This window comes from Scyliorhinus canicula, chromosome 9 (assembly GCF_902713615.1).
Source record: "Scyliorhinus canicula chromosome 9, sScyCan1.1, whole genome shotgun sequence".
Classification (NCBI taxonomy): domain Eukaryota; kingdom Metazoa; phylum Chordata; class Chondrichthyes; order Carcharhiniformes; family Scyliorhinidae; genus Scyliorhinus; species Scyliorhinus canicula.
Window position 1 is genome coordinate 100,123,575 of NC_052154.1, and position 19,363 is coordinate 100,142,937.

Sequence of the window (19,363 nt, forward strand, 5' to 3'; positions counted from 1 at the left end):
ACAAGGTCCCTCATGGCAGACTGGTATAAAAGGTGAAGTCACACGGGATCAGTGGTGAACTGGATGGATACAGAACTAGCTAGGTCATAGAAGGCAGAGAGTAGCAATGGAGGGGTGCTTTTCTGATTGGAGGGCTGTGACTAGTGGTGTTCCGCAGGGATCAGTGCTGGGACCTTTGCTGTTCGTAGCATATATAAATGATTTGGAGGAAAATATAACTGGTCTGATTAGTAAGTTTGCAGACGACACAAAGGTTGTTGGAATTGCGGATAGCGATGAGGACTGTCAGAGGATACAGCAGGATTTAGATTGTTTGAGACTTGGGCGGAGAGATGGCAGATGGAGTTTAATCCGGACAAATGTGAGGCAGTGCACTTTGGAAGGTCTAATACAGGAAGGGAATATACAGTGAATGGTAGAACTCTCAAGAGTATTGACAGTCAGAGAGATCCAGGTGTACTGGTCCACAGGTCACTGAAAGGGGCAACACAGGTGGAGAAGGTAGTCAGGAAGGCATACGGCATGCTTCCCTTCATTGGCCAGGGCATTAAGTGTAAAAATTGGCAAGTCATGTTTCAGCTGCATAGAACCTTAGTTCGGCCACACTTGGAATATAGTGTTCAATTCTGGTCGCCACACTACCAGAAGGATGTGGAGGCTTTAGAGAGGGTGCAGAAGAGATTTACCAGGATGTTGCCTGGTATGGAGGGAATTAGCTATGAGGAGCAGTTGAATAAATGATGGAGGTTGAGGGGCAACCTGATAGAGATCTGTGCTCCAGCTTTCCTGTAATTCCCTTGATCCTGAGTTCCCAACTGACATCGGGCCTCGGTATTTTAGGAATTGCAGGTAATTCGTATCAGCTGTCCTGCAGGAACGTATATAGTCCTGTTTGTACATACATCCTGAGTCTCGGCATAATAAAAAACTATATCACTCCTTCCCCTTACGTCTCATGCCATTTACAGCATCCCGACGCACCCGCGGGACATTAGTAATCATGTGATCATTGGTTTTTGTGTCAGTGATGTCCGGCTCCTTCTGTGTCCATGCGAGGAGGTCAATGCCGGAGGTTGCAATCAGAGATGAAGTGAGGCCCCAAAGCATGCTAGCAATATGATCCTGTGGGTATTAACAAATGCCTTCTGGCTCTCAGATAGTATTATATCACTTGCATCATCTCCAATCCTTCATCCTCTGCATCCTCCCTGTGCCTTTGTCCTGTATCCTGAGCCACCCTAGTGGCCCATCTACAAATTCAGATAGTTCCTATTACGTGCAGCGGCTGCAAATTCCTTGGGTTCACTGACCCACCAGAGAGGTCTCACAATCTTTGTGACTATGGGACTACTGATCAGGGTATGGTTTCAACTGTGTCCAGTGCCGCTAGGTTTCTTGTCTATTAGGGCACATGTTTGTCCGGCAGTAATTACTTCATAGGGTCCCTCCCATCGAACCCCTTGTCTCTTTTTACCTGTCATAAGTTTGACCCTATCCCCTGGTGTTGGTAGTTTGGGGTATCGTTTCCAGTCATTTTGGTTCAATCTCTATGCTGTTGCTGTGTGATCACCTGACCCTTAAGGCCATGCAGGCCGTTTTGCTCTTCCTGTCATTAACTCAAAAGGGGTCAGACTTGTTCCCCTGCAGGGGTGGCTCTTTGTCACGACAATATTGCGGCTTGGCCTGTACCCAAGTATTCTCTTCCTGCAGTATGTCTTTGGCGGGGCAGTTTTTTTAAGGTTTGGTTCATCCGCTCTCCCATTCTCAAGCTCTGAAGGTGGTATGGGATGTGGAATCTCTGCTGGATTCCCAAAACTTTACAGGCCTCTTTCATGGTGTTTCCCGTGAAATGTGCCCCTTGGTCAGAATCCAGTTGGAGTGGTACCACCTACCTTGGTATTACCTCATTAGCCAATATCAAAGCCACGTTGCTAGTGGTGCCACCCTTAGACAGGAATGCTTCCACCCACCGGGTGAATTGACCTACAGCCACCAAACAGTAAGTTTTAGCCTGTACTCGAGGCAAATGCGCAGTAAAATCTAGGTGCAAATTTTCCCAGGGTCCCTTGGACTGGGGCTGAATTCCCATTTTAATCTTGCAGGGTTGGCCTGGTTCCACTAGGGTACACTGTATGCATCGCTGGCAGAATTTGGCCACATCCCTGCCCATTGCCTTCCAACACCAACATTCTTCCTTTAATAGTGTGATCATATTGTCTCTCCCTGTGTGTGCTTGTCCATGGCATATGTTTAACAGGGATTGTTGGATGGCCTCGGAGTTATTATCTTTCCCTCCCTCCTCCATATTCCATTATGGCCTATCCGTCCCCCATTATTTTTCCACTTCTCTTTTTCCTCTGCGAGCACTTGTTCTTGTACCTGTCTTACATCAATATAGGCATTGTTCGTGGTCTTCACGGCCGCTATTCTTGGAGTCTGCATCCACACCCATTCCTGCTCTAATAGGTCTTTCGCTGCCTGATCGGCCCAACTGTTACCTTGCTGTGCATGATTCTCAATTTTCCGATCGGTTTGGACCTTAATCATGGCCGCTTCCAAGGGCTGTCGGACGGCCAGGATCAAATCCTTGATTAAATTATCATGCTGAATGTGTCCTCCGCTGAAGGTCACAAACCCTCGCCTGCTCAAAGCTGTCACATAATCATGAACTATGCCAAAGGCGTACGTACTGTCAGTGTACACATTGATCCACTTTCCCTTGCCCCATTCCAGGGCCTTCGTTCAAACTATTAATTCAGCTACTTGTGCTGAGTGGTTCCCGGGGATCTGTTCTCCTCCAATCAACTTGCCTTTGCTATCCACTACAGCCCATGCCGTATGGGACTCTCCTATATAGTTCCTTGCTCCATCCACATATAAGTCACTCACTCCCTCTCCCAACCAATGGCTCTTCTGCCAAGCCTCCACTAGTGTCCTCCTCTACTTCTCAAAAGCATTCATGCTCCATTCCTTCTATCATTTACTCTTTCACAGGATTTCCCCTTGTCATGGGGATGTCACTTTAAGAAATATTTGTCTGCTCAAGTGGCTGCAGTGATGTCAGAGTGTGGGTGGAGCTGAGCTCTGGCTCTGCTTTTTAGTTTTGTTTTGAGGAAATGCTTGGTCTGTGTTTTTTGGTTTTGTTTGAGTGTTGGAGCTGAAGCCAGCCAAAGAAGGTGTAATTTAGATCTCTCTCCATCTAAAGACTATCTTTAGATCATTTGGTGAATTCAGAGTGATAACTGCTTTCAGTAGAGAATTTAAACCTGATGTGCTTTTGTTAAAAGGAGTTTTGTCTTATGGATGTTAAAAGGAAAGTTTAAGGATTACTTGGAGTGTTGTATTCTTTGGGTGGTGTATTTGAATTGATGTTTGCTAAGATGTTCACTGTATGTTTTAAAAAGGTTAACTGAGCTCATAGAATAAACATTGTTTTGCTTTAAAAATTACTTTAAAATTTCTGCTGCACCACACCTGTAGAGTGGGCCGTGTGCTCCCCATAGCACAATCTAGTAAAAGTCGTGGGTCAGGTGAACTTCATGATAAACTTTGGGGTTCTCTAAACCCTGGCTCATAACACCCTCATATCCTTACTGATTTCCACATGTCTGTTCCCCGGTAAAATATTTGCTTCCCAATTTGAGCGCTTACTATCCGAGATGGCCTCCGATCTGCCAGCCTCTATGAATTGAACAATAATGTGAAGGCAATGGAGGGTTATCTTACCCATCAGTGTGATGGGTTCTGATGAATTTATTGCCCATGAGGTGCGCTCTAAGGCACGCACACATCAGTGCATGCCTGTGGCTACTGCATCCATTTGGCGGAATAATATCCTACTGGTCTTAATCTATCCCCATGCCTCTGGGCTACTACTGCAGCTTGCATTCCACTATTCTCCTGGCAGAAGATGTGGAATTGCTGACTGAGGTCCAGCAACCCCAGTGTAGGCACCTTCACCATGTCTTGCTTTAGATCGGAAGAAGCCTGCATCTCCTTCTCCCCCCACTCTATTTTGTCTTTGCTAGCCCTTCTCCCTCCCCTTTGTGAAACCTTGATTTTAAATCACACCAACTATTGCTGCACTATTGAAAGCCTGCAAATAAATTCTCAAATTCTCAAAGCTACTGCAAATGTTGTTCCACTTGCAGTTACCTAGAAAATAAAACACAAAAGATCCATTCTGCTTGGGGAAAAATGAGTTAATTAATCTGGACATATCTGACAATTGAAACTTAAAATTCTCAATTCCCATAAGAAAAAACATCTTCAGCTGTTAACAGGCAAGGTTTAATTGCCTGCTGTTTGAAAAGAGGCGGGGTAAAAGTTTTCAACTGGATGGCATTACGCCCCCGCCCTCTTTTATTTCACCCTAACCACAAACACAATGAGGGACCTTTTTTCTTTCATTAATTTCTACTTTACACCCATTGTTTTTTTCCCTCTTAATTTATTTTCCTTTCTTCCTAGTTGTATCAGTTGTGTCAGGGATAATTTTTTCAACCTGACCTGAAGTTTTCACACAAGATCAATCCTACACAGGATTAGCCATAATCATTTTGGAAATTCCAAACTCCAATCAACCCAAATGAATTAAAATTATCCCATTCTTACATGTGTGAATTTGTATCCAGATTAAAATACCCACATGTTGATGAAAAATATCCTGGAATCTTGCCTCTGGCCAGAAAACATGACTCCAGGTTTTTATCAACTATTTTGACTTAAATCAAGATCTCAAAGGTCACAATTGTAGACAGAAAAACATCAAAGAAGACTTAAATTATTTATTTGATTCATTTATCTTTTTCTTTTTATTTATGCCAATCCTCAACAACTGATTTCATAGACATTACCTTTCCTTTATTAAATTAAAATCTCAAAGGCATCTCACCCAAACACAATATGAGCTACAAACCTTTGTTCCCTAATGGGGGTGATGTGATAGCACAATAGAATTCTCACATTTGTTCCAAATTCCTATAGAGCGTGCTTAAAATTTCTACTTTTAACTGGTGTCATTGAATTTCCAGAAAGCCATAATTCAACCTTGTGTCAAGTAATTTAGACACATAAGTTACGAGGCAATTAAAAAACTTTCCTCGCTGCCCTCCGGCAGCCCGACCCTGCCTCCGAGACCGGTTTTCCAAATTCTCCTCTTCTCCTGCAGCTGCCTCTGAATATCCCACAGCACCCTCAACTCACCCGCCATCGGGAAGAGCTGTTCCTTATGCTCCCCCACCGTCTCCTCCACTCTTGGATCATCTGGCTCTAAGCTTCAAGCCTTGTTTCCAGGCGGTCGATCCTTTCCTTTATCGGATCTATAGTCCTTGCCACGTCCTCCAAAGTCTCCTTCCTCTGCTGGGTGAACATCTCAGTCAAGAAGACCGCCAGCTGCTCCATCGACCACTGAGACGTCAGGACCAGAGCCTTGCCCTCCGCCATCTTCCTCTGTGTCGCAGGTACTTCTCGCAACTGTTCCTTCCTTTTAAAACCACTCCTGGTCCACAAATTGATCCACCGGTGGGACACTCTCTCCTTCCACCACTCCTGCACCATTTTCCCTCAACACATCCACACGTTAACCGGGGAAAAGACGCCGCCAGAATTGCCGCCGCGCCGTTATGGGGCCATTGCAAGCGGCCGCCCCGGCGATTCTCCGGGCCTCGACGGGCCGGGTGCCCGCTGAGTTCGGCCGAGTCCCGCCGGCGTGGGTTACGTATGGTCCCAACTGGCGGGACATCAAGAATTCTGTCTGCCGAGGCCGTCCTGGTGGAGGGAGGGGGCGGGGCGGAGGTATCCGACCCCGTTGGGGGGGGGCGGCCACGGTGGCCTGGCCTGCTATCGGGGCCTACCGATTGGCGGGCGGGCTTGTTCCATGGGGAACTATGTTCCTCTTCACCGGGCCCCTGTAGGGCTCTGCCATATTGCCCGGTGGCCGGCGCGGAGACGGGAACACACGCACATGTGCAAAATCGCGCCGGCCGTGGCGCGCATGTGCGGATTCATGCCGGCCGTGGCATGCCGGCCTTTGGGCGCTGGAGCTGTACTCGCCCCCTAGGAAGGGATGGATACCTGCCAGTTGAGGCTCATTGACATTGGAGTGGCTCGCGCCACTTTTAACGCTGGCGTCAGAACTTGGACACAGGATTGGAGAATCCCGACTCCTATCTTTCATGTCTTGACCGTGACAACCGTCCCAACAGTTTCCCAGTACTCATGCCAGTGCCCATTGAACCGAATCCCACTCCTTCCACACCAGTCTTTGAGCTATGTATTTATCTCTCTAATTTAATGTAGGCTTATTTGTATGTGGCTCTGGTAATAATCCAGAAATTATAACCTTGGATGTTCTCTTGTTTAATTTAGTGCTGAGGTCCTCAGATTCTCTACGCAGAACCTATTTATTATTTACCTATGTCGTTATTACCTACATGGACCACTGCAAAGGGATCCTGCCCCTCCCACTGCAGGTTTATCTTCAGCCCAGAGCAGACTTCCCAAACCTTGGCACCGGGCAGGCAACACAACCATCTAGACGTTGGCTCATTATACTGTCCCCTACTACCACTATATTCTCATGCGCTCTCCTGCACCTGAATGGCCTCCTGCACCACGATGCTATGGTCAGTTAGCTCATCCAAACAAGCTGAGAGAACCTCAAACCTGTTGGACAATTGCAGAGGCTGACATTCCCGTTCTCTGGGTCCCCGTACCTGCCTCAGCTCTGTCCTTGACCACATTCCCAAACAGAGAACCCGATCCTAAGGGTTGTAACCACTACCTGAAACAAAATATCCAAGTAACTCAAGTTTCCTGAAGTGTCTCAGTGTTCCCAGCTCAGCCTGCAGCTCATTGACTTGGAGAGGAAGCTTCTGAAGCCGCAAACACTTAATGCAGACGCGTTTACCCTGGATCACAATGTTATCTAGGAGCTCCAACATTCTGCAGCCTTGGCACATCACCTGTCTTGCCATCCTTAGTGTGTTTAAGTAATTACTTAATTAAATTATTTACTTATTTATGGTGCTTTTTGTATATTTTATCAAATAAGTTGTGCACGGTTTTAAACCCATGGGAAAGAGTAGAATTTACCCACTTACTAGATATTCACCAAGCTAGATCCTTGATGCACTCCATTTACGTCTCTTCCTCTATTCTATTTTGGATGACTTGATCACCTTACCATATTAGGCCCTGGGCGGGATTCTCTCACTCCGGGGCCGGGCCGGAGAATTGCCAGGACCGGTGCGAATCGCGCCATGCGCCCCGACGCCGGTCCGGCGATTCTCTAGAGAGCAGAGAACCGGCATCCCCCCAGTCGGGGGCCACTCTACAGGTCACAGGTCCCCCCCCCCCGGTGATTCTCGGCCCAGGATGGCCCGAACAGCCACGCCAAAAAAGCCGAGTCCCGCGGGACCTTGGCGTGGATGCATCCGGGGGCGGCCTGGTGGCGTGATGGAGGAGGGGGCGAACCCCGGGGGTGGCCTCCGCTGTGGCCTGGCCCGCGATAGGGGCCTACCGATCGGTGGGCCGGCCCCTCGGGCTAGGGGCCTCTTTTGCGCGCAGGCCCCTGTAGCCCTACGCCATGTTGCATCAGGGCCGGCGCAGAGAAGGGAGCCACTGCGCATGCGCGGTTGGCGCCGGTCCCACTGCACATACGCACCTTGGGGCCGGTGCCACTGCGCATGCGCAGAGCCGCGGCACCCATCTGACACCGGGGATCGGCAGCTGGAGTGGCGTGGGTCGCTCCAATGCCGTGCTGGCCCCCTGCAGGGGTCAGAATTTCTGCTCCTGAAGGCATGTTGATGCCGTCGAGAAAAGCGATGGCGTTTACGACGGCGTCAACGCTTAGACTCAGGATCACAGAATCCCGCCCCCTGGGCGCGATTCTCTGCTCCCCACGCCAGGTGGGAGAATAGCGGGAGGGCCCCCCGACTAATTTCACGACCCCCTGGTGCCCCCCGCGATTCTCCCACCCCCCGCTTGGAAGAATCGCCGCTCGCCATTTTTCACGGCGACTGGCGATTCTCCGACCCGGATGGGCCGAGCGGCCTACCGTTCGCGACCGTTTCACGACGGCGGCAACCATACCTGGTCGCTGCCGTCGTGAAATCGCCGTGAGATGCCCGTTTTGGGGCTTGTATGGGGCCTGGTGGGGAATGAGCATCACGACTGTGCTCGGGAGGGGACAGGCCCGCGATCGGTGCCCACCGATCGTCGGGCCGGCATCTCAATCGGACACACTATTTCCCTCCGCCGCCCCGCAAGATCAAGCCACCATGTCTTGCGGGGCGGCTGAGGGGAAGACAGCCACCGCGCATGCGCGGGTTCGAGCTGTCAGCCGTCGTGACGTCAGCTGCGCATGCGCGGGTTGGAGCCAGCCAACCTGCGCATGTGCGGCTGACGTCACATAGGCGCCGCCGACGCGTCACTCTCGGTGCGCCACCCGGCGGCCGAGAGTTACGGAGTGCCGCTCCTAGCCCCCAGGGTGGGGGTGAATACGGTGAGAGGAGCGGCCTCCGAGGCCATCGTGAAACACTACGGCCTTCACGATTTTTCCCGGGACCGGAGAATTCCGCCCCCTATCGCTTATTTCAGACACAGGTATTTTACACACTGCCCCTTACACTGAGCATTTATCTACCAATCAACTTGCCAGTTTCTTGTGACATTACATTGTCTTTTTGTCCCCCCAATGCTGCCTCTTAATACCGCTCTGCACCGAATTTCCACTTTGCTTCAAATTTCCCAAATATACTCACTCAGACTGTGACTCACTCAGGATGAAGTCTCTCTACCCCACTGCTCATATGCCCACTCACTGTTGAGGGAGTGTTGGACTGTTGGTGGTTCAGTCTTTTGTATAAAATGTTAAATTAAGGCTGTATCAACTTGCTCAGTAGTCCAGATGGATATTAAAGAACCCATGGCAGTATTTGAATAGCAACTGGAAGGTTTCCCAGTCTCCTGGCCAGCATTCTTCTCTCAATCGACATTCAGAAACATATGATATGACCATTCAACAACTTTGCTGATTATGCGATAATACAATGCACAGATTGGCTGCCACGCTTGCCGACTTAATGTCAGTTTAATTACATGAAATGCTTGGAATTGTGTGAAAGAGGTCCTTTCATAGTAGGAGACACGAGTTCCATATTAGAAATCGAGGTCAGACTTTGAAATGAGGTTTGCTGAAGCGCCGGTGTCCAGCTTGAAACGTATGCGCACCTTGTTAACCATAAGGTTGGCACACCACTCGTCGTCCGGATCAATGCTCAGGATTGGGAGTTGTTTCACCATCGTTGAGAAAGGCAGCGCATGCTTAGTGATGATGCTCACCCGGAATGGGGATTTGAGGCACTCAGCGTCGTGATCTGGTAGACTGTCGGGGTTGGAGTCTATCACGGGCTGCTGTACTGATCGGACGCTCCTGTGCTGTGGCTGGGATCGCTGTGTGCTGGGCAGTGGAGCAGATCTGCAAAGGGCTGCGTAATGGCCAAGCTTGCCACACTGGAAACAGCGTCGTGATTTTGCTGGACATTGCCGCTTTAAATGGGCGGAGCCACAATTCGGACACGTCATGATGCTGATGTCAGGACGATCCTTGTGCCACCGTGCATGCGCAGTGCGGTAAAACAACGTGCGCACTTGCGCGGGATGGTCATCAGTCTCGCTGTCGCCTCGGTCGTGGCGCGCATGCGCTGGAGCCCAGGAAAAGCGCGCAAAATGGCCACTCTCATCAAGACTCGGGCCCTGCATTTGTTTGATGGCCTGCACCCGTTCTGCCTCGTGGAGGTTTAGCCTTGCCTTTTCTGCCGCCCTGATGTGGGAGTACCGGTTGTTAGCATGCTCGTGGAGGATGCAGATTTCGATAGCGATGGTAAGGGTGAGCTGCTTAACTTTCAGGAGCTGCTGGCGAAGGGAATCGGAGTGGACCCCAAAACCGATCTGATCCTAGATCATGGAATCAGTTGTCGAGTCATAGTTGCATGACTGCGCGAGGATGCGGAGATGGGTTAAAAAGGACTGAAAAGGTTCATCCTTACCCTGAAGCCTCTGCTGGAAAACGTACTGTTCAAAGCTCTCATTGACCTCAATGTCGCAGTGGCTGTCGAACTTCAGCAGGACTGTTTTAAACTTTGTCTTGTCTTCGCCTTCAGCAAATGTGAGAGAATTGTAGATGTGGATAGCGTGGTCCCCGACTGTAGAAAGGAATAGTGCGATCTTCCTGGCATCTGATGCGGCCTCGAGGTCGGTGGCTTCAAGATAGAGCTGGAACTTCTGTTTGAAAATCTTCCAGTTTGCACCGAGGTTGCCTGCGATGCGGAGCTGCGGTGGAGGGCGGACGCTGTCCTTGCTACCAGATGGCTGATCGCTGGTCAAGGCAGATTATCTCAAGGTAGGTCCGTCAAACTTCAGCATTATTCACTAGTACCATGATGTGTTGGGCAGGCTGGGTCTATGTGGGCTGCATTTGATGCAGTGTAGAGAGAGACAGGCTTCCAACACTTGATGAGATGCAACACGATTTTATTGAACAACTAACTATAATACATGCTTAACTGTGGGTTGACACTATGCTGACTTGACTGGAGACCTGATGCTAGCCTGACCAGACTAACTGACTACCACATGGTGTTTGTACTAGCTGCTGCTCACGAGCTCTGACTGTCTCAGAGGCTGGATCCCAAAAAAGCGGGAAAACTGGTGCCCTCTGGCTTTATAGTGATCGTGACCTGTCTGGTGATTGGCTGCTGTGTTCTGTGTGCTCACTGGTCAACCTGTGTGTCAATCACTGCCTGTCTGCACACCATTATATACATGGATGTATATTATGACATCTCTCCCCCCCTTTTATTTATTTATTTTTTTAAATGTGTTCCGGTCAATAAATAGTGAGTGTGTGTGTACAGGAGCCTGACTATATACAGAATGTGCTAACGTATTTACATGGGAAGGTGTCTAGTGCAGATAGAGGGCAGATAACACATGAGAAAAAATGATATGATGAGATAACAAGGTAATGCAACATTCAGTCTATAAATTCAGTCTTTGTGGCGGGCGACAAATTCTGATTGACCGCCTCAAGTGTGGGTCAGGACTGCCTGCACTTGAATGGGCGGAACTGCCGCCAATGTAGAGGTCGGTAGAATAACTGGCAGATCGGTGGCCTCGTGGAAGGGCGCGTCCTTAGGAACCAGCGTGCGAGGCGGGACATCAGGATGAGGTGGCGGGTGCGTAAGTCGACGCAGTGCCCGCCTATTGCGCCGAAGAAAGGAGCCATCAGGCATAGGAACGAGGAACGATCTCAGGGCCACTTGCTTGACCACCACAGCTGTGGCAGACCAGCCACCGTCAGGCAGCTGAACACGAACTCGGTCAGCAGGGACCAGGTCAGGGAGATCTGTGGTGTGGGCGTCGTACGCCGACTTGCATTGGGCCCGAGACTGTTGCATCCTCTGTAGGACCTGGAAGTTGTCAAGTTCCGGAATGTGGATAGCCGGCACCGTCGTTCGCAGTGTGTGGTTCATTAGGAGCTGCGCTGGAGAGGCAGTATATTGGCCAGGCATCTGCCAAGATATCGCCAACACGGTCCTCAATTGCCCAACGTGTCAAAGGTTCCAGGCGGCTCAGCCTAAAGAGACTCCACAGCCGCATTAAATGGTGACCTCCGCTTGGTCCAAAATGGTGTTGACCTGTTCCATGCCAAGGGCCAAGACTATGTCCTCCTAGTGGACTACTTTTCCAACTACCCCGAGGTGGTCAAACTGACTGACCTCACCTCAGCAACGGTAATCAAGGCATGCAAGGAGACTTTTGCCCGGCATGGCATCCCACTCACGGTGATGAGTGACAACGGCCCCTGCTTCTTCAGCCACGAGTGGTCAGATTTTGACCTGCTGTACAATTTTCGGCATGTCACATCAAGCCCCCACTACCCCCAGTCGAATGGGAAGGCTTAAAAAGGGGTCCACATCATTAAAAGCCCCCTCATGGAGCTCCCCCTCCCCCACTGCCCCAAGGCCCTCAAACGCTGCCTTGGGTTCTTCTCCTACTACGCCCAGTGGGTCCCAAACGACACGGACAAGGCCCGCCCACTCATACAGTCCACCCAATTTCCCCTCACGGCCGAGGCACAACATGCCTTCGCCCGTATTAGAGCAGACATAGCCAAGGCCGGGATGCATGCAGTAGATGAGACACTGCCCTTCCAAGTAGAAAGCGACGCTTCAGTTGTCGCCCTCGCGGCCACTCTAAAGCAGGCAGGCAGACCCGTGGCATTCTTTTCCTGCACTCTTCATGCCTCTGAAATTCGACACTCGTCTGTTGAAAAGGAGGCCCAAGCTGTCGTTGAAGCGGTGCGGCATTGGAGGCATTACCTAGCCGGCAGGAGATTCACTCTCCTCACTGACGAACGGTCGGTAGCTTTCATGTTCAACAACATGCAGCAGGGCAAGACCAAAAATGATAAAATCGTGCGGTGGAGAATCGAGCTCTCCACCTACAATTACGAGATTTTGTATCGCCCCGGCAAGCTCAACGAGCCCCCAGACGCCCTCTCCCGAGGTACATGTGCCAGCGCACAAGTAAACCAACTCCGCGCCCTGCACGACAGCCTTTGTCACCCGGGGGTCACTCGATTATACCACCTTGTCAAAGCCCGCAATCTGCCCAACTCCGTCGAGGAAGTACGGACAGTCACCAGAGACTGCCAGGTCTGTGCGGAGTGCAAGCCGCACTTCTACTGTCCGTACCTTGCGCGCCTGGTGAAAGCTGTGGTGATTGTAGATCTGAGTAGATGCAATACAACTGAGCAAGCACTAGAGGGAGCACGGGAGAGCTATAAATACACAGGGACAGGAAGTGAGGACACACTTCACGGAAGGCAGAACTGGGAGCAGGACACAGACACACAGGCAGGCAGCATTTGAGGTAGCCGTAAGTTAAGCTCTGAAGACAGAACAAATTCACGATAAAGCATCTTCTCCACCTTTGAGACTACGAGCTTTATTAAGACACGAGGAACAACACATGGTACCAGGAGTGGCTTCAGGTGCTTACTACAGGACAACTCAGCTGCAGACACAGAAAGAACAAAATGGCATGCAAATCTCCTACTGGACATTCGACTTGGGAAGACATCGCTTAGTCGAGGATGTGGCTTGGAACCCCACCTCAGCTGGACATGACCGGCAATGTAAGAAATGTCTGGAAAATATTTAAACAAATTTTCGAATTTTATATCATAGCTAATGATGTAGCAGCAGCCTCAGACAAAATTAAAATAGCAATGCTCATCGCAGGACATGAAGCTAGGAAAGTATATAATGGATTTAAATACTCAAAAGATGAAGACAGCAACAACTTACAAAAAATACTAAACAAATTTGAAGAGTACTGTATGGAATTTGAACAGCATGGTATGCTCAGAGGCCAAACTGCACAGAGACTGAGTGATGCAAAACTACAAACAGAAAGGGTTCAGTCAAGAAATCGCGATTTCAGTACAGATCAAAAAGAAGAAATAACTTGAATTTTTCACAAAGCCAAAACGCTGAAATCCAGTACAGATCGAAAGGAAAAGGTAACTTACAACTTTCAGAAAGAAAAAAAACGCTGAAATCCACGATAAAATGGCGTCGGAGCACATTTTACAGTCTCGGGGAGACAAAGAACTAAAAACTGCGTCTGCGCATGCGCAGGAAACGGAAATCGCGCATGCGCAGTTACAATCACCCGTTTTGCGTTCTGCGCATGCGCAGTTAAAAAAAGTTCTTGTTGCTGATCATTATGCGCATGCGCAAGCCGCTCATGCGCAGTCTCAAAACGCTTTGGTCGCGGATCGTTATGCGCATGCGCAAGCCGCGCATGCACAGTGGACACAAAACCGCACAGTCTGATTTGCGCATGCGCAATTGATTCCTATGCATGACGTCACGAGCGTCATGACGTCTGAGCACCCGGACCACGCCTACTTAAAAGGGAAATGCCCGAAAATTGAAAACCAGATACTTAAAGCTGTAAAACCAAATTTTCTTGCCTCAGAACACAGAAAAACGCCTGAACTTAAACCAGCAGTTGAAAATAACTCTCACAACACCCTGGAAAAAGCAGTCTGCACCACCCAAAGTGAAGAGAACAAAAAGAAATCCGAAACAAAAAAAGATGATTTGTTTTTCGAACAATACTACTCAGACATGGCTGAGTTATTCGGATATGCTGATCACAGCATCAGCGACACGGTCGCAAAGCTCAACACGAATCTACTCGTGGTAGATGAATCCAAAATCATGATGCCATGGCAGATTGTCGATACATTGGATGACAGCAATACCCAAGACGAAGACGACGCCACATAGAGAGCACAGAAAGACTCCACCGTGAGAGCGATGATAGGCTCCACAGTGAGAGTGATGAAAGACTCCAAAAGGGAAGCAAGCAAACACTCCCTGGCGAACACCATGCATGAACAAGACCATGAAGGTCAACTCGCCGTATCTGAGCAACCGCAAACAGACTATGAAAGTCTACCAAGCTCACATAAACAAGAAGAAGACAATGTACATCTACCCACTGCATGCAAAAACAGTGGCAAGGTGATCACACTCAACATACAGGAGGTACAGGATCACAGCGAGACTGACAGTTCTCAGCTTGTCTGTACAGAAGCACAGAGTAGGGCCACCCAAGAGTCCAGAGAGACTACGCCAATAGAAACCATGCAGATTTTGACTCCAGAAGAGGAGCACCAAGAGTTCAGCGAGACCACGTCAATTGAATTCATGAAGATTTTGACTCCGGAAGAGGAGCACCAAGAGTCCAGAGAAACCGCGTCAAATAAAATCGCGAAGAATGTGACTCCAGAAGAGGAGCACCAAGAAAGCAAAGATGACGAATCAAATCCACCACAAATGACTGATGTCACCAGCATCGATGCAACATCAGATCAGCCTCACCATTCTCGAGACGAAACGTTCAATGTAACAGATTCCACAAAGGACACTCGCACCAATAATGTGACAATGACTCAAATTATCCACACGGGACACTCATTGAGCATAACAAGAAAAACAAAAGCCACAAGAAGCACAGCAGAAACGAGAACAACAGCAAGAACAAAAGCAGCATGAAGCGCGATAAGAACAACAAAAATCGCAAGAAGCACTGCAGAAACAAGAACAACAGCACCAACAAAAACTACAAACACAATGACAAAAACTACAAGAACAACAAAACCAACAAGAAGCATAACAAAGAAAGTGACAACAACAAAGACAGAAACGAAAATGGTACAACTCTACACATGTAGGACAATGCCACAGCACACTGCAAAACAATGACAAGACTACAAACATGCCATGGGATGACAACGAATCGCACAAACTCACATCTGCTCCAGAACAAGCAAGCACACCAGCTTTCAAGGCAGATGGCATAATAAATCGATACCACAAGCACAGAAAAAAGTCCATGTCAGTCAACATCAGTAGTTCGACCATGCAAACACCTCGGGATGATGCATTGGTTACTTAAAATAACAAGACCACCGACAACATTCACCACGTCAACAACAACAAAAGAAAAAACTCAGTGAACAAATTCATCAAGTTTGGACTCATAAATGTTTTTATTAAGAGTGGACTCATAAATACAAATTGGCTTTGTAAAATATGCAATCGCACCATAACTTGTATAGATACACATATCATAAGTAACTGTTTTGTACAATTTTGTTTAACGATGTACAGAAAATATGCAAAGAAAAAAAGGGGGATGTGGTGATTGTAGATCTGAATAGGTGCAATACAACTGAGCAAGCACTAGAGGGAGCACGGGAGAGCTTTAAATACACAGGGACAGGAAGTGAGGACACACTTCACGGAAGGCAGAACTGGGAGCAGGACACAGACACACAGGCAGGCAGCATTTGAGGTAGCCGTAAGTTAAGCTCTGAAGACAGAACAAATTCACAATAAAGCATCTTCTCCACCTTTGAGACTACAAGCTTTATTAAGACACGAGGAACAACACAAAAACATCCTGCCACTTTGAACGCCTCAGCGTGGATTTCAAAGGGGCCCCGCCCCTCCACCGACTGCAACACATATATCCTCAGTGTGGTGGATGAATTCTCCAGGTTCCCCTTCGCCATCCCATGCCCCGATATGACGTCTGCCACCGTCATCAAGGCCCTCAACTCCATCTTCGCTCTGTTTGGTTTCCCCGACTACATCCACAGTGACAGGGGATCCTCATTCATGAGCGATGAGCTGCGTCAGTTTCTGCTCAGCAGGGGTATCGCCTCCAGCAGGACGACAGCTACAATCCCCGGGGAAACGGGCAGGTATTCTGAGGGATTGTTTCCATTGGTTGGGAATCTAAAACATTGGGTTGTCTCAAGATAAGGGCAGGACATTGAGGACTGAGTTGAGAAATTACTTCACTCCGCGTTATGTATCTTTGAAATTTTCTACCCCAGAGGGTTTAGGATGCTCCATTGTTGAACACGTTTTTAAGGCTAGGATAGACAGATTTTTGGTTTGTTCAGAATTAAGGGACGTGGGAGCGGGCCGGTGGATGGAGTTGAAACCCAAGGTCAGCCACGATCATATTGAATAACGGACAGACTCGATGGGCGATATTGTCCTCCTATTTATGTATGAATGCAAGCCTTTAAAACGGTGAATTGGAGTGAGCACCTTATTGCGCTGCTTTCTTTAAACCGAGTGAGTTTTCTGTAAAACTATTGCAATACTTGTTTCTTTTACAGATTTCCCCATCGTCGTCTACTAATCTTCTGAGTTTTGGATCAACCCATTTGATGAATCCAGCCCCCACATATCTGTCTGCAGGTGGATTATTGGCAGACGTGTTCTCAAATGTGGGCCCTGGAGTTATCTCGCAGTTTGCCAGTGCTGAAGACAGCTTTGTGAGGTACCGACCATACAAATTAGGTGCAGGAGTAAACCACTCGGCTCCTTGAGCCTGTTCCGCCGCCATTCAATAAGATCATGGATGATCTGCTTGTAACTTCAGCCACACATTCCTGTATACCCCTGACAATCTTTAACCCTTTGATAGTCAAGTATCTGTCAAGCTCTGCCGAGAAATAATTTCTCCTCATGTCTGTCTTAAATGAACGACCCCTTATTTTAAAAAGTGAACCAAATTTCTAGGTTCTGCAACAAGAGGAACCATCCACATGGATAAATGTGAGGTTATCCACTTCAGTAGCAAAAATAGGAAGGCAGATTATTATTTGAATGTGGGTAAATTGAGAGAGGTGAATACTCAACGAGATGTACCTTGTGCACCAGTCGCTAAAAGTAAGTGTGCAGGTACAGCAGGCAGTAAAGAAGGCAAATGGTAGTTGGCCTTCACAGCGAGAGGATTTGAACATTGGACAGGGTTGTTTTACTGCAATTATATAGGGCATTGATGAGGCCACACTTGGAGTATTGTGTGCAGTTTTGGTGTCATTATCTGAGAAAGGATGTTCTTGATATCGAGGGAGTGCATCAAAGGTTTTCCAGGCTGATTCCTGGGATGGCGTAACTGTCATATGAGGAAAGCCTAAGTCGGTTTTGATTATATGCATTGGAGTTTAGGAGAGTGAGAGGGGATCTCAAAGAAACTTATAAAATTCTAACAGGATTACAATGTAGATTCAGAAAGAATGTTCCTGATGGTGGGGGTGTCCAGAACCAGAGGTTATCGTTTGAGGATAAGAGGTAAATTTTTCGGATTGAGGTGAGGAACTATTTCTTTATCCAGAAAGTGGTGAATTTGTGGAATTCATTACCACAAAAAATAGTTGAGGCGAAAACGAGTAATTTGAAGAAGGAATTAGAAATAGATTTATTGTCACGTTTACTGAGGTACAGTCATAAGTACTGATTTGTTTACAGTCCAGGCAGATAGCTCCATACATGAAAATAAAAGTACACAATGTAAATACATAGACATAGACATCGAGTGAACATACAAAGTGTTGTGCTACACAGTAGAGAAGATGCGTGGATAGATCAGTTTAGTCCATAAGAGGGTCATTCAGGAATCTGGCAACAGCAGGGAAGAAGCTGGTTTTGAACCTGTTAGTGTGTGTTCTCCGACTTTTGTATCTTCTGCCCGATGGAAGAGGTTGGAAGAAAAAATAACCCGGGTGGGAGGGGTCTTATATATGCTGCCCGCTTTCCCAAGGCAGCAGGAGGTGCAGATAGAGTCAATGGATGGGAGGCAAGTTTGTGTGATTAACTGGGCTGTGTTCATGACTTTCTGTAGCTTTTTACCGTATTGGGCTGAGCAGTTGCCATACCAAGCTGTGATGCACCAGATAGGATGCTTTCAATGGTACATCTAAAAAAATTGGTAAGAGTCTTTGTGGGTATGCCTAATTTCCTGAGGGAGTAGAGGCGAAGTTGTGCTTTCTTGGTTGTGGTATTGATGGTCTCTGCACGATCCATCCATTTCTCTATGCCTCGGCACGTCTCTTTAAAGTCAGATACTTTAGTTCAATCTGATCACAGAGTCCCTTGTAATTCTCCAACACATGAGCATTGGTTATCACAGCTTTCAGGCCATGAAATGCCTGTTGAAAGTCCGCTGTCCACTGAAATTTTGACGTTTCTTCAGCAAGTCCATCAGTGGACCAACACGCTACAAAACATTTGCACAAATGTTTGATCAAATCCACTCATGGCAAGAAATCGCATTATTTCCTTTCGTCTTGAGGATATTGAAAACTCCTCAATAACTTGGTTTCACATCCCGTGTGACCATTCGACCCTGTCCAATTGTATCGCCAAGGAAAGTGACTTGGGCTTTTCCAAATTCACTTTTGGCTAGGTTTATCACCAAACCCACCTCCTGAAGTCGATCAAATAACTCATCAGATGTTTTAAATGTTCTTTCCATGTCTGGCTGCAAATTACCAGATCGTCGATATATATTGCACAATTGGGTAATCCTGAAACAACTTTGTTGGTTAACAGTTGAAATGTGGCTAGGGCGTTTTCATGCCAAATGGCATAGTTTTGAATTGGTATATACCATCTGGAGTCACAAAAGCTGAAATCTCCTTCACCCTTTCGGATAAAGGTACCTGCCAGTAGCATTTAAGTAAATCCAGTTTGGAAATAAAAGCTGATTGTCCCACTTTCTCAATGCAATCCTCCAAACGTCGGATAGGATAAGCGTCCATTCTTGTAACTGCATTAACATTTCTATAGGCCACACACAACCGTTGGGTACCGTCTGGTTTTGGTACCATCACTATGGGTGAGCTCCATTGGCTACAACCCACTTAAATTATGCCATTTTTAAGCATCCTCTCAATCTCTTTGTTAAGAACATAATA

General features: G+C 47.9%; 1 protein-coding gene across 12 annotated transcripts in view; it reads left to right on the forward strand.

Annotated features, from left to right (window-relative positions):
- LOC119971578 (AP-2 complex subunit alpha-2-like) overlaps positions 1-19,363 on the forward strand; it is a 527,190-nt gene that overhangs the window by 342,164 nt on the left and 165,663 nt on the right. For all 12 annotated transcript variants that reach the window (XM_038807337.1, XM_038807343.1, XM_038807342.1 and 9 more), the window contains one exon: positions 16,778-16,941. In XM_038807337.1, coding sequence (XP_038663265.1) covers positions 16,778-16,941 — 164 coding nt within the window. The remainder of the gene's footprint in view (positions 1-16,777; positions 16,942-19,363) is intronic.